The sequence below is a fragment of the Strongylocentrotus purpuratus genome, unplaced genomic scaffold (assembly GCF_000002235.5).
Source record: "Strongylocentrotus purpuratus isolate Spur 01 unplaced genomic scaffold, Spur_5.0 spur5_scaffold_4, whole genome shotgun sequence".
In the NCBI taxonomy this organism is placed as follows: domain Eukaryota; kingdom Metazoa; phylum Echinodermata; class Echinoidea; order Camarodonta; family Strongylocentrotidae; genus Strongylocentrotus; species Strongylocentrotus purpuratus.
The window spans coordinates 30094695-30110033 of NW_022145610.1; the positions used below are offsets into that span (position 1 = coordinate 30094695).

Genomic DNA, 15339 nt, shown 5'->3' on the forward strand with positions numbered 1-15339 from the left:
AATAATGTCTTTTTTGGAAATTGCTGGGATAATAATAATTACTGGGTAATATTGATTGCTGGGGTAATAATAATTGCAGGGCCCACAGGACGAGCAGTGTTCTATTGTCATATTGATGTGGCGACCCTGGGTAAATAAGGCCTGAGTTTTTGATAAAATTACAGTTTCTAACCAATATTTCCGATGTCCAAACAAGATGTCGATGTAGAAAAGGTTGACAGATAAATTATAGTTGCACTGATGACGAAAAGAAGGGGAATCTGTGGTTTTACAGATCATTTGCTCTTTTCTTTTGTTTTCTGCGAAGGGCAAGTAAAAAGAGTAAGGCATTTACCTCAAGAAAGCAAAAACCAAATCCAATCCCGACAAACACCGTAGTGAACGATTGTGTGGCATCCTTGATAAGACCTGCGTGTGAAAGAAAAAATTACTATATGAGAATAAAGTGATAGGTGATATTTTCAATAAAAGGGAATATGATGCTTTTGTACAATTTAAAAACGTGTACATTGCCACATTGACCTCATTGGAGAAAAATCAAGATTTAAAAAAAAAATCATTACTATTTCTAAAAAAAATAGATCGACATGCCGGTTAATCAAAATTTCTCTTACTCATATGATGTTCCTTTTTTCGTTTGGTTTGTTTGTTTGTTTCGCTTTGCTTTTGTCTTGTTAGTATAATATGTTTCTTCAGATAAGTTGTTTGCAAATCTACTTCGACCACCACTTCCATTAAAATTGCCATCAGCGAAGTCTCGTGACGTCACTGGCAACATTGTTTACATTTTTGTACCAAACACCAGTGACAACGTGTAGAAATTTTGAACCATACCTCCAAGGAAACCTCCAGAGATCCCTCCAAGCCCCGATACAAGACCATAGATGCCCGCAGCCATAGTGAAGTTCTCGTCGGAAACGGAATACTTCAGGTAACCTGGGAGCGCCAGATTGCCGGAAAAGACACTCCAGCCTTGGATAAAGGAAACAACGCACATCACTGGAAACGTCGTGATGAAGGGGTCTGCCAGAAAGGTGACTGCAGACAGCATGAAGAACACGCAGGACAGAACTATTGGGTTAGCACCGAAGTAGAGAAGTGCTATAAAGAAGACCCGGCCCACGATACCCCCTGTTCCACCAGCAGTCGACACGAAGACTGCCTTGGAGCTCGGGATGCCATGCCATTCCGCTCTGGGCACGAGAAAGAGCACCCAAGCATTTAAACAAACTGAAGTGAAGAAAAGACACGGAAGTGCCATGGTGAAGAGAGGCTCTTTGATTAAAATGCAGTTTTTGAGCCATTCCTTGAGATTTGTAAGACACCCTGTGGATGATTTTGGTTCTTCCTTCGAGATACATTCGTCGTCCTCCACTCTCGCCAGTTTCTCTTCGCTACCAGTTGTCTCATCATCGTTATCATCCTTCATAGCCGGTTTTGAAGGCCTATCTCGGGGTTTCTTCAGAGTGGCACTTGCTGGAATGGCATGCAACGAAAAGGCACTAAGTATGAGCATCGCTCCAATGTAACCGTAGGCCTCCAGCGACCTCTCTATGACGAACGGCGCAATGAAAGCTCCTGTTGCACTACCAAGATTGGCGACTGCAGCCATTAAAACATAACTCCTTTTAAAATATTCATTCAGCATCACTTTGGAAGAAAAGTAACCCATGGATAAGCCAACACCTGAAAGAAAACGAAAGAAAAATTGGGATTTTCTTTTTAAAACTTATGATCGCTTTTGCCTTTTCAATTCACATACTGTGCACCAACTGTATTTTTTCATTTTAATCCTCCGTTCTTGACAGGGGGTAAGGAGTTCCAGGTTGTACGGGCAATCACGGAAAATTATAAGCACGCGTTCTCGTGGCACAACTATCCCCATCAATATGCTATGATAAATTTCAATTGCTGATTACGGATATTGAAATAAACAAACAAGCAGACAAAGAAACAGGAACAAAAAAACCAACCAACCCGTGAGTGAGAGGCATAGTCCTAGTTCCGGTATTGATGTGGTGAAGCCAGCAGCAATCAGAAAGGCCGAGGATAAGAACGCACCAATCAGAGCAATCATTCGGGGTGTCAAAACACCTGTCTTTAAGACGTAAGCAACAGCGGGACCTGTTGATGTGAAAAGGAGCAAACGAGAAGAGAAGGTTCAGAACAATTGTTTGTATTACTATTATTTTATTCCACCTCACTTCGTGTAAACACGATCGTAAATTGATTTTCGATTCACTTTGGAAATGTGAGAATATTATAATGAATTATTACGTAATCCGACCATGATTTTCTATGGGAAATACAATAGGGTGTTGAAATTGGCCTTGAGTTGATTTCTCGAATGTCTTTGTGACCGACCGTGATCAATTTATAAACACAACCAGGAGTAAGTTAAAAAGCAAAAAGTGTACCTGCAAAACATTAATAATACAAGAAATCATTGACGTTGCAAACATTGCAATAACTATCGCCCCCCCCCCCCTGCCCCGTAAAATACGCTAGTGCCCCAATTAAATTTGCTTACATGCAATGTTCATCCAGGCAGATGGCATGCTACACGCAAGCCCTATGGTCTTTGTATTTGTTGAAAGGATATTAATCATGACGGGAATGAGAACACCAAATGACTTGGAAATCGCCACCTCGATGCAGTTGATGACAAACTTGCTGACTACAATAGTGTACTTCCAAGGGTCCTTCGAATCCTCGCTCTGATGTGTGGCCATGTTGGTCTATTGGTATCTAATTTGAGAGATGGGCATGCAAACATTGTTAGAAAAATTGAGAGAAAAGAACAAGTTTACAACGTACTTGCATTTAACACACTCACACACACACACACGCGCGCGCACTTTGTCTATATATATATATATATATATATATATTTAATAGCAATTTTTTCATCTATCGTTATTCCCAGAAATTTAGTATTTAAAACTCTTTGAGTAATGGTACAATAAAAAACAACATTGCCTGAAGTTCATTTATTATGTTACTGAAGAGCATGTAGTTCGTCTTTTGCAGATTGAGAGATAATTTATTGGCTTTGATCCATTCTGAAACACATCTTAATTCCTAGTTGATGGTGGAAAGCAAAATATGTGGGTCCTTATGGGAAAAGAAAAGATTTGAGTCGTCAGCAAAAAGAATAAAAGATAAAACCTCCGAAGACTTACAGAAATCATTAATATAAATAAGAAAAAGAAGCGGGCCCAAAATAGAACCTTGTGGGACACCACAGCTTACATCTTTAGTATTAGACAGGGCATTGGCAATAGAAACACACTGCTGCCTATTGTGAAGGTAGTTCCTGAACCACTCCAAGGCTATTTCTCTAACTCCATAATAACTGAGTTTGTAAAAAAGTATATCATGATTAATTGTATCGAAAGCCTTGGAGAAGTCCTGGAACACCCCAACAGTATGTTCATATTTATCGATCCCACTAGCAATCTTATTAATCATGGTCAACAACGCATGAGTAGTGCTGTGTTTTGCACGAAACCCGAACTGCAACTGGTATAATAATTCCAATAATAATAATTCCAAGGATCCTTCGAATCCTCGCTCTGAAGTGTGGCCATGTTGGTCTATTGGTATCTAATTTGAGAGATGGGCATGCAAACATTCAAGGGTGTCGATTTGTATCCGTGGTTGGGGGGGAAGATAGGTGCCAAAATATTTTCGGCAATGGATCAAAGCAACCAAGAAGTAGAAGCGTGTGGCAGGTTGCACCCCCTCCCCAAGCCCCGCGAAGCGCGGAAGCTCTGACGTTTCATCAGATAATTAAAGAAAGAAGACGATTCGATGTACCATTCTAGACTCTTAATCCTTGTATGAATTCAGTTCCCCCCCCCCCCTCCCTTGCGAAGCGCTGAAGATTTGACGTTTCAGTACATTTTTACTCTTAATCCTTGTCTGTTTTCATTTTCGCCCATCCAGGGCAAAGCGCGGAAGCTTTACAGTTTCATTAAATTATTAGAGAAGGAAGAAGATTCGTTGTATCGTGTCCTGGTCTGAATTCAGTTTTCGCCCTCCCGCGCAAAGCGGGGAAGCTTTGACGTTTCATTTGATTATTACTCTTAATCCACGTCAGAAATCATTTTCACCCATCCCGCGCGTAGCGCGGAAGCTTTCACGTTTCACTATTTTATTAGAGAAAGAAGACGATTCGTTGTACTGTTCTCTATATATATTAATCTTTGTCTGAATTCAGTTTTCCCACATGATGTACGTATGGAACGTTCGTTCGCAAATCTTTGCATGCACAGCCCGAGTGGTGGGTAGCATGTTATCTCCCGGCAGTGCTTGTCGCAATAACTCCTGGAAAGGAATTGTATACTACTGTTAGTGCTAACGGCCACTGATTAGGCCCATTATTGACTATACAAAATATATGCTCTTCCTGGCTATTTTGGAATTTGCCAGTTTGCAACAGAAATGGAGAAACGCGAATTTTGTTGAAAATCATGTGATAGCCTATCACGAACATTTATAAATCACTTGTATGAAATTGAAAATAAGTTTTTTTTGGGGGGGGGGAGGGCCTAGCGCCCCCAAGCCCCCCACCAGAACGCCAGTGACATAGGCCTACATCAGCTTTTCAATAAAACTAAAATAATTTGTGACATAATGATCTTTCTCCAAAAATGAAAAATGTTTTAGGAAGTATCAGGAAATGAAATGAGTGAAAAAAGGGGTGAACGGAAACAACAAAGCAACTAGTGAACTATTTTACTTATCAGTCATACTGATGTCCGTAAATCTTTCTCTTTGTCTCCGATCTCATCACGAATTCGTCACAGAGTTCATCTATGTTTACACTGTCCAGGATTGTCTGATGTGCATTGCAGATTCCTACTTTTAGCTCGTTGTTTTTTAACGCTGCGTCTTTGTATTTGGCGCACTGCATTTCTATATGTTGATTGAACAAATTGAATAAATTCATCAATTCCTGATGAAGCCGTATGAGCGAGAATTCAATTTATTCTTGTCTCATATACGGTTGTCTCATTTACTTCGTATGTATGTATTATGAAAATGAGATAGCAAAATATGTATATTGATGGTCATCTTGCGAGTAATAACAATTAACTACTCTCATCTTTTTTTTTTTTTTTTTTTTTTGAGGGTGAATTATTGGGGGGGGGGGGGATGATTGTACAGGCCATCCCCCCACCTGAAATATTAGGGGGGATATATCCCCCCCATCCCCCCCCCCCCCGGGATCGACACCCATGCAAACATTGTTAGAAAAATTGAGAAAAAAAACAAGTTTACAACGTACATGCATTTAACACACTCACACACACAAACACGTGCGCACTTTGTCTATATATATATATATGTAATAGCAATTTTGTTTTATTCCTCCAAATTTGTAATACAAACGAAAACATACAATTGAACAAAATAAACGTTTCCAATAATGATGCTTATACATAAACCCAAAACATGATTAAACAAAACAAAAACTTGTTTGCAGTATATACCCAGGATGTTATTTTACCGGTACAATTTTTTTTTATTTTTTTTAAACAATTTTGTTTTATTTCTCCAGATGTGTAATACAAACCATGACATACAATTGAATAAAATAAACGTGTTCAATATTGATGCTTTTACATAAAACATAATTAAACACAAACGTATTTGCAGTATAATATAACTTAGCAACAAAGTAAACGTATAAGTACTTAAACATAATATGTCAATTGTAAATGTTATTTATTACAAAAAAACAAACAAATCTGGAGGTAATTTTACTGAAACAATCCTGCCCCCTCCCTGCCCCCTCCATCACACAGACATACTCACCCTCTATCACACAAACATACTCACCCACTCCCACACATACTCACTCACCCACCCACCCACCCCCCCCCCCCACACACACACAGTACTCACTCAGTGGATGTCTGCCAACATTCTCAACTCATGAAAAATATACTAAATAAGTTATCCAGGCCACTACATAAGTTATCCAGGCCGCAAAATCGAGTTACGCTTTTAACAGGCTCACGGTGGAGAAGAAAGCAAATCTTAATTAATCTTAAGCTGCTCCCACTTTAAGAAATGTGATCCTAGCTTTCCAATTTTAATTGCTATTTTCTTTTCCTCACCCCTATACTTAAAAATGCTTTTTTTCATCTTTTCTAAAGTTAGTACTCGCCCCCCCCCCCAATCTTGACATAAATGTAACATACTTCACCATGAAAATGATAGTATTACACATTTTTATTCTATATGAACTACCTACCAACCCAACAAATATATCTCGCCATTCTAAATCTTTAATTTCATCTAACTCAAAAAGTTGTATTAAAGCCTGCCATAACCTTTGAACGCTCCCACAAGATAAAAATAAATGTTTGTATGTTTCTATTTCCTGCTTACAAAACGAACATAAATTATCACCAACAAAACCAAATCTATGAAGATGCTCATTAGTGTATATGGCTCCATGCAATAATTTAAATTGAAATTCACGTTGTTTTCTAATGAGTATAGTAATTCTTGGTCTAACAAATATTTCTTTTAATTCTTTATCTATAAAATCATAATCATTTTGCCCATCACTTACCTGCAAATCATACGTTCGTTGCAGTGCTTTGATAAAATAATCATAGATTGTTCTTGAACCCACATCCACAAACTGTTTTTTTTTTACTAGAAATATGGAAATAAGTATTAAAGCTTATCAAATCAACCTCGAGGAATTCTATTAACCCTGAATCATCCTTCCATAACCTGGGTATCGCATCATAAATATCAATAATCATAAGCAAATTATTACCTTTCATACCGAGGTTCATAAAATATTTAACAGGCTTAACATGACCTTTCTCAACCAAATGATTCAGTTGAACAATCCCTCTTTCAAACAAGTATCTATCAAATATACTTTTTCCATTTATACATATATTCTGATTATTAAAAATAATTGGATTAATATAACCCTCCAAATATCTTAAATTGCTTGTCTCTTGCCATGCTTGCAACATTTCCATATAGTATGGTGGAATATCTAAAACGAGTTTAATCTTGTTTAAATCATAATCACATAAAAAAATAAATCTACCACCCACAAACTGTAAGCAATGATCAAAAAACAATTTCCATCCCAAACTTTTCTCTCCATATAAAAGACGTTTTATCCACATTATGCGCTGTATTTTAACGGACATTTCAAAATTAATCATTCTTAATCCTCCAAAGTCATAATCCTGATACATTATTGCCCGTTTAATTCTATCTTTCCCCCTCCATATGAATTCAAATGAAATTTTTGCAACTTCTTTATAGACCCAATGAGGGACAATAACGAGAGATGAAATATAATTTAATTTTGAAAGCGCATAAGTTTTTAGCAAATGTATTTTACCCATAATAGTTAAATCTCTTTGTTTCCACCATACAAGCAATTTTTTTATTTTACTTAGAATTTCTTTATAATTCAAATCATCTTTTAATCTTCGATCTAATGAATAACTAACCCCTAAAATATGTATTTCCTTAACCAAATTTCCAAATAAAGGCCCATTAGGTTTGTTCTCATCCTCATCTGCACCCATCCACATAAAATGTGTCTTCGTTTTATTCACTTTAAGACCACTAATTTGTTCAAATGATTCAAAAATATATTGCAACCTTCTAACCGAATCAATATCCTTCAAACATATTGTCATATCATCTGCATATAACACTTGCCTTATTTCAGATTTTCCAAATGTAATCCCTTTAATACCGTTGTCCCTCCTTACTGCATGCGCCAAAATTTCGATGGCAACCAAAAACAAATGTGGCGATAATGGATCCCCTTGCCTTACTCCCCTTTCTATTTCAAAATACCCCGTGGAGTGACCACCGTTCATAACACAACTACTTATCCCTTTATACAATAATTTTACCCAAGAGCAAAATGAATCTCCAAAACCGAACAATTTCAATATTTGAAATAAATATCTATGAGATACAGAGTCGAAAGCTTTCTCAAAATCCACTGCACACAAAAACCCTTTCCCTTGTTCCCCATAATGCATAGAATAAAATAACATGTCATCTATCAATCGTACAGCTTCCCCAATATTTCTATCTTTTATATATCCAACTTGATCATGATGAATTATTTCATTTAAAACCTCTTTCATTCTTTTTGCTAGAACTTTAGATACAATTTTATAATCTACATTCAAAAGCGTGATGGGTCGATAATTTTTTATATGGAGAGTATCTTTCGCTTCCTTCTCAATTAAGGTAATTACCCCCTTGTTTTTGAGATGCCGTTAATTCCCCCCTTTCGTATGTTTCATTCAATACTTCTACTAACAAATCACCCAAAGCTGGCCAAAAAGTATAATAAAATTCAACTGTTAACCCATCATTTCCCGGGGTTTTATTCAATTTCATTTCTTTTAAAACTTTCAAGCATTCATCTTTAGTTAATTTACCTTCACAGATTTCCCTATTGTCTTCATTTAACTTTGAAATATCATTAAAAAAGAAAGGGTCGTTTTGATTTATATCAGCCCTTAAAGAATATAAATCTTTATAAAATAGTTTAATTTCCTTTAAAATTTCCTCCTTATCTCTAGTAGTTTCCCCATTTTCTTTGTACACCTCCCTAATTACACTTTTCCTTTTATTCGATTTTAACAACTGTTCAAAATATTGCGTATTGTTTTCTCCATCTTCAAACCAAGGTGCTCTTGATCTTATTTTAATGCCCTGTCGAGAAAAATCATACAATTTATTTAGTTTATCCCTTTTCTCCTCAATACAATCAACAATATATTTAGTGGGTCCCACTACTAGTTCGCCTTCTAAATCCTTGATTTGTTTCTCTAACAGTTCTATTTCAACCCTCCTTGCGTTTGCCTTTTTCCGCGAGTATGTTATAATAAATTCTCTCATTTTCATCTTTAAAAAATCCCAAAATACTAATTTATTCAAAATCTGTATTAATGACCATTCAGCTTTTAATTCCTGTATTTCCTTATTCATCTCTTCAACAAAATCTTTATCCATACATAAACTACTGTTAAATTTCCAATATGATTTCCCCAAAACAAACTTATCAACCAGATCATTAAATTCTAGACTAACGCCAGAATGATCTGGCGTAATAGATGTCAAAATCTCACACGTACCCACCAATTTTTCAACACTACAAGGTATAAACCAATAATCTAAACGGCTTTGCACCACCGGCCAATTTTGTCGAAAAGTAAATTGCTTTACATTCGGATTTTTTTTCCTCCATATATCTTCTAAATCGTATTTATTTAAAAATTCCTTAATCAAATCAATAACCCGAGATTTCACCGGTGTTTTTGACCCCACATAATCTAATTTTCCATCCAATATACTATTGAAATCACCTCCTAATAAAACTAAATAGTCCCGATCACACTGATCAAAAATACTTTCATCTAACTTCTTCAAAAATTCAATTTGTAAAGTTTCTTTATCTCTCGTTGGAAAATAAACATTAACCAATAGCATTTTAACCCTTTGTATTTCACCTTTAAAAATAATGTATCTCCCCTCTTCATCTACTTTAATTTTTTTTCCTTCAAAATTTAAATGATTAGAAAATAAAATAAGAACCCCTCTACTATGGTTTGACCCATGACTAAAAAACATTGGCCCTCCCCAATCTTGTTTCCACCGCTCTTCTATCTCTACTGTACTATATGTTTCTTGTAAGAAAATTATACTATTCTTTTTAGTTTTGCACCATTCAAAAATATTCACTCTTTTTAACCTATCTCTTATTCCTCTAACATTTAATGTCATGAAAGATAATTTCACTGCCATGTTATTTTATGTGTAATTGTATCCAAAACCTTACATCGATAAACTCCAAAGAAACTTCCACATAATCTATTTCCACCGTGAGCAAATGTATAGAAAAAACTATCTGCAGCCAAACATACATGCATACTTATCGTCGAATTATAAAAAAAAAAAATGCAAGCAGAATCCACCCCGTACCCCACAACCCAACGCATTCATACACACAAGCATATTCACTACACACACAACACCCCCACACAAAACAACCCAAATCTGCTCTTCGGTGTACGTAAACATCCGAGAGCAAGAGCCTCCCCCTTTCCCTGTCAATTTAACTAGACCAATGACAGAATAAACCAATGAACATTTCTTCTTGCACAAGTCGATGAGAAATACGTTGTATTGTTATATAACCGTAATCTAATGAAACCAAAAAAAAAAAAAAAAAAAAAAAAATACAAAGAGCTTTTATCCCTTAACAAATGCCTTGAATTGTATTACAGAACCCGCTCGTCATAACTAAGTTAAATGATTTTCCTAAAATGCATTACAGTGAATTGACCGGCCCGCGTACCTAATCACAATACGCACCTTCTGATTAAAAATAAAAAAACACGATCCCAATAAACCAAATTCCCCAAACGACACCAGTTCGGCAACCTAATAAACTGTTCGTGCAAACCGAACCCATCATGCTATCATTTACCAAGTTCTATAATTTGCATAATATGCCTCACCCATGAATGAATAGACCGACTTCACGCACCTGATCATTTTGTATGCATTCCGTAAAAAAAAACTCCTAAAGGGCGTTCCCGACAACTCGAAAGAACACCAAACGTCAGCCCGACATAATGATAGGCAAGCATGCATACCGAATCCCAACACGTTCCTCCCTCTCAACACATCACACCACCACCTGGCTTTAAAAAAAAATAGTTTTGGCTGGGTGAACAGATCGGACCATTATCCAGATACTCGAATTGTTTTCACTTTACAGAAAAAGTTTTAAATATGTATCAGTCATTTACTAAGATATGTGAATTTACATAGAATGCGTTATCGAAATAAAGCTCATTGTAATATAAAAAAAAAAAGCCGTCGTTACCCAGATACTATGGCATTGTATAAAGGCGTTGCAATATACATCGTGAAAGAAAGCGGACGTTCAAAAGAGTTCTTCTTCTTCTTCTTCCAGTATAGTACAGTCCGCCGTTGGCGTATTATCGTACCTTGTGTTTGTGTTTGTGTTTGAGTTTATGGAAAGTACCTTGCAATAAAGCTCATTGTAATACCAAGAGCCGTGTTACCCAGATATTATGTTTTGCATAAATAGGCGTTACCACAAAGTACTTGAATATCGTGAAAGAGAACAAATCCCCAACAGACCAGCAAAGTTTATGGAAAGTACCTTGCAATAAAGCTCATTATAATACCAAGAGCCGTGTTACCCAAATATTACGTTTTGCATATATAGGTGTTACAACAAAGTACTTAAATATTGTGAAAGAGAACAGATCCCCAACAGACCAGCAAGGTTTATGGAAAGTACCTTGCAATAAAGCTCATTGTAATACCAAGAGCCGTGTTACCCAGATATTATGTTTTGCATAAATAGGCGTTACAACAAAGTACTTAAAAATCGTGAAAGAGAACAGATCCCCAACAGACCATCAATACATTTACCCCTCTATCTGAATTTACATAGACTTGCGTTATAAAATAATGAAATAGTCAATATACTGTTTAAGCATGTTTTGAGGGACATATTTCTTCTCACTTCACGCATGCATGCTTAGGGTTGTAATACAAATCCTGCTACAATTCTTTTTGTTTTCTTTTTTTTAAATACCAAGTTATATAATTTGCATATCATGCGTCACAAAATGATAAACAAATGATGAAACACTACTGCCAATTCGAAATAGCACCAGGGAATGTATCCGGACCGGTCCCCAAGCATTTTAGCCCCCTCAATAAACAACACCACCTGGCACCATTGAAATATTTTGGAAACCTCACTCCTACACATACTTAACCCCTTTATTCCACAAGTGGCAAAGCTTAGAAAAGGGAACTGAAACCAACAGCCCTTGGCGCGACAATCTTATTAAAATATTATTATTGCTTTGGTTAGAACAATTAATGAACAAACTCTGGCAACAAAAAAACAAAAACAAAAAAAAAATTGCCTGAAAAACCCCCCTTTTTTCTCAATGTTGTCACTTCATCTCCGATACTCAACATTTAAGGCATTATGGAGACGGAGTTGCACACAAATCAAACCTCGCCTTCCACATACCCAACAACGATGAGAAACCCGAGGCTTCGCTTTATATTTCATATACACTGAAGAAAGAAAAAAAAAATGTGTGTGATATTAACTCTTGGTAAACGTACGATAATCTTCTCAAGTTTTGTATCATTTTTTTTAAAACTAAAGAAACGAACAGAATATGTATATATGTATATACATCCTTTTCTTCCTCTTTTTGAACAATAATTAAAAAAAAAAAAAAAAATATGCATGTAGAAGAACCAGTGATAAACTGATTAATACTTCATAATCAATATTGGCAATATCGATATTACCAATTAGGTAATACCAATAGAATATACTTTTTTTGGTGGACAGTTGCTAAAATCGATTTAGATTTGTCATTATTGATTGACAATGACTGCTCCTTCCTGCCCACACACACACACACACGCACACACACAATATACTATCACACAACACACTCACACACTTGTACACAGAGATTTTATAAACATATTTTCCTTCTAAATTTCACCTTAAGATTTTTCTTTTGAGGCCGGCATCGTAGTCAAGCATTGCTTACGATTGCGGTCTCCTGCACGTTTTCCACAGATAGTTCGAATGATATATTGTTAATTTATAATAATATGTACTAGAATATGAAGTTCCGTTGTGTAAATTATGTAAATAATATTTTGAAATTAAGTTTATATTGTTTATATATTTTGTGGTGAGGTGAAATAAAATCCAAGACTCCAGGTCCCCTTGAATTTTGAAAGCAAACAATGTGGGACCCAGATAGTTAATATTCTCACGGTTAACGACAATTATTCTTATTTGTTCAACGTCTCTACAATGCTTCTGAAATAAACAACATTTTTTAAATGCTAGCCTGCCTGGGAGAAGTTTTAATTGTTGTAAAGAAATGTCTGGACTGCACCTAGTAGGCTGGTTCAAATGTGTTTTTCTGACTTCTTTTCAATAACAAGATCGAGCACGTATGCGATTTAGTGGGTGCGAACCAATATTTCTTTACAACAATGTGGTACAATTTAATGTAGCGTGAAATGGCATTCAAATTGCACATACATTCATTAGTACTAGATTTAATCATTTAAGCTCAAATCTAGCAACAATCATTCGCCATTGCTACGCTCACTCTTTCATGAATCATAATCATTTTGTTTTAAGGTTGATTTCACTGATAGGAAGATTTAGCAGAGAGGGATATAAGTGAATATGTTCAAGGTTAACGAAGACGCATCATTATTCTTATTTGTTCAACAAATGTCGAATATTGTGAAGACAATAAACAGCACTTTGGTACTATTTTTTATGTAGCGTTACATGCCATCCATTCGGTTTGAACACTGGGCCATACCCTCTCTGCATCTCTCCCTCTCTGTCTCCCTCTCGTTCTCTTGCTCTGTCTTGCTCTGTCTCTACCTCTCTCTCTTGATCTCACTTTATTCTCATTTTATCATCGTCTCTTACTCGAGTTACGCTCGTTTCATGACCTTTAATCAATTTTCTTTCATTTCCGTGTTTACGACATAATAATAAATTGAACCCCGCCCCCCTCCCCCCCCCCACCCATCAAAACGACCGAGTTCATTTCCTACACTTCAAAGTTTGCTGTTCTTACCTTCGTATTTTGAAGTCCGAAAGAAAGTTCACCTCCTCCTGGGGTCTAAATGGCTACCATCCAAAGTAAACCGAACCTGACTGCACGAATGCCTTCATAAAGCCAACGATAGGCATGATTAACGTCGCGCAAGATGAGCAAATAGAGGGGGATGTATTGATCCCTTGTCTCTGCATGATGCAGATTTATTGACAAAAGATAACGATTGGCATAACTTGGCAGCCCGCTTCACCCATGTACACTCATTATCGCTTCGTCGCCATTTTGAAAGAGCAGACAGGGGCGTCGCTAGACCTTTTTCAGTGGGGGGTGTAGAGGCCAACGATAACCGACAAAACTAGCGACCAATTACCGACAAAATTAAATGTCCAATATTTACAAATTTAACCCTATAAACCCGGGGCCGAAGGCTAAATTGTTTTTCCTATGGACTATCTATAGTACTTGCATATGCCCAAATGGTCATTTTCCTCGACGACATAAATATACGAATTATTTCGTCAACTTAGTCAGCATCATAGCTGATATATTTTAATGCAGGCGCGGAGCTAGGATCTTATTTTAGGGAGGGCGGTAGTGAGCAAGCGAATCACTTAAAGAGCGCTCATCAGGGGGTGTGGGTGATAGGCCTCTAAATTATTAGGAAAAGAAGACGATTTAATGTACCTTTCTCGACTCTTAATCCTTGTCTAAATGAAGTTTCCTTTCCCCCCCCCTCCCGCGCGAAGCGCGAAAGCTTTGACGTTTCATTAAATTATGTTGAAAAGAAGACGATTCGTTGAACCTTGCTCGACTCTAAATCCTCGTCTGAATGAAGCTTCATTAAATTATTAGAGAAAGATGACGATTCGTTGTACTGTTCTCGACTCGTCTCAATGAAGTTTTCTCCCTTCGCGCGAAGCGCGGATTTTTTTTGGGGCGTTTTATCACAATATATAAAAAGGAAGACGATTCGTCGTACCGTTTTCGACTCTTATTACTCCTTATTCATCTGAATTCAGTTTCCCCCTCTCGCGCGAAAGCTTTGACGTTTCATTAAATTATTAGAGAAAGAAGACGATTCGTTTGTACCGTTTTCGACTCTTAATAAGCCCTATTTGGTGTACTGTTTTCGACTCTTAATTCTTATCTGAATTTAGTTGTCCCCTTTCGCGCGAAGCGCGGAGGTTTTGACGTTTCCTTAAATTATTAGAGAAAGTAGACGATTCGTTGAACCGTGCTCGACTCTTAATCCTTGTCTGAATAAAGCTTCCCCCTCCCGCGCGAAGCGCGGAAGTTATGACGTTTCATTAAATTATTAGAGAAAGAAGACGATTCGTTGTACCGTTTTCGACTCTTAATAAGCCCTATTTGTCTGAATTCAGTTTCCCCCTTTAGCGCGAAGCGCGGAAGCTTTGACGTTTCCTTAAAATATATTAGAGAAAGAAGACGATTCGTTGTACCGTTCTCGACTCGGCTAAAAAAAGTTTTCCTCTTCCGCGCGAAGCGCTGATTATTTTTTTGGCGTTTCATCACAATATAGAGAAAAGAAGACGATTCGTCGTACCGTTGTTGACTCTTGAACCTTGTTTGAATTTAGTTTCCCCGAAAATTTTAAACCTCTGATTTCTTTAGCTGATAATATAGGAAA

General features: G+C 36.7%; 1 protein-coding gene across 1 annotated transcript; it reads right to left on the reverse strand.

Annotated features, from left to right (window-relative positions):
- Positions 1-268: 268 nt before the first annotated feature.
- LOC115929111 (monocarboxylate transporter 4-like) lies at positions 269-13798 on the reverse strand. The gene is made up of 5 exons (XM_030997312.1): positions 13710-13798; positions 2531-2748; positions 1978-2124; positions 835-1686; positions 269-408 (listed from the first exon to the last, which is right to left on the reverse strand). Exons 2-5 carry the CDS (start codon positions 2730-2732, stop codon positions 269-271), a joined length of 1341 nt encoding a protein of 446 aa, XP_030853172.1. The 5' UTR covers positions 2733-2748; positions 13710-13798.
- Positions 13799-15339: the final 1541 nt, after the last annotated feature.

Coding starts and splice junctions, on each gene's coding strand:
- LOC115929111 (XM_030997312.1), bottom strand. CDS start 2,732: ATGGCCACACATCAGAGCGAGGATTCGAAGGACCCTTGGAAGTACACT. Junction 2,125..2,530: donor TGCCTGGATGAACATTGCAT/GTAAGCAAATTT, acceptor TCACATCAACAG/GTCCCGCTGTTGCTTACGTC. Junction 1,687..1,977: donor ACTATGCCTCTCACTCACGG/GTTGGTTGGTTT, acceptor GTTTTCTTTCAG/GTGTTGGCTTATCCATGGGT.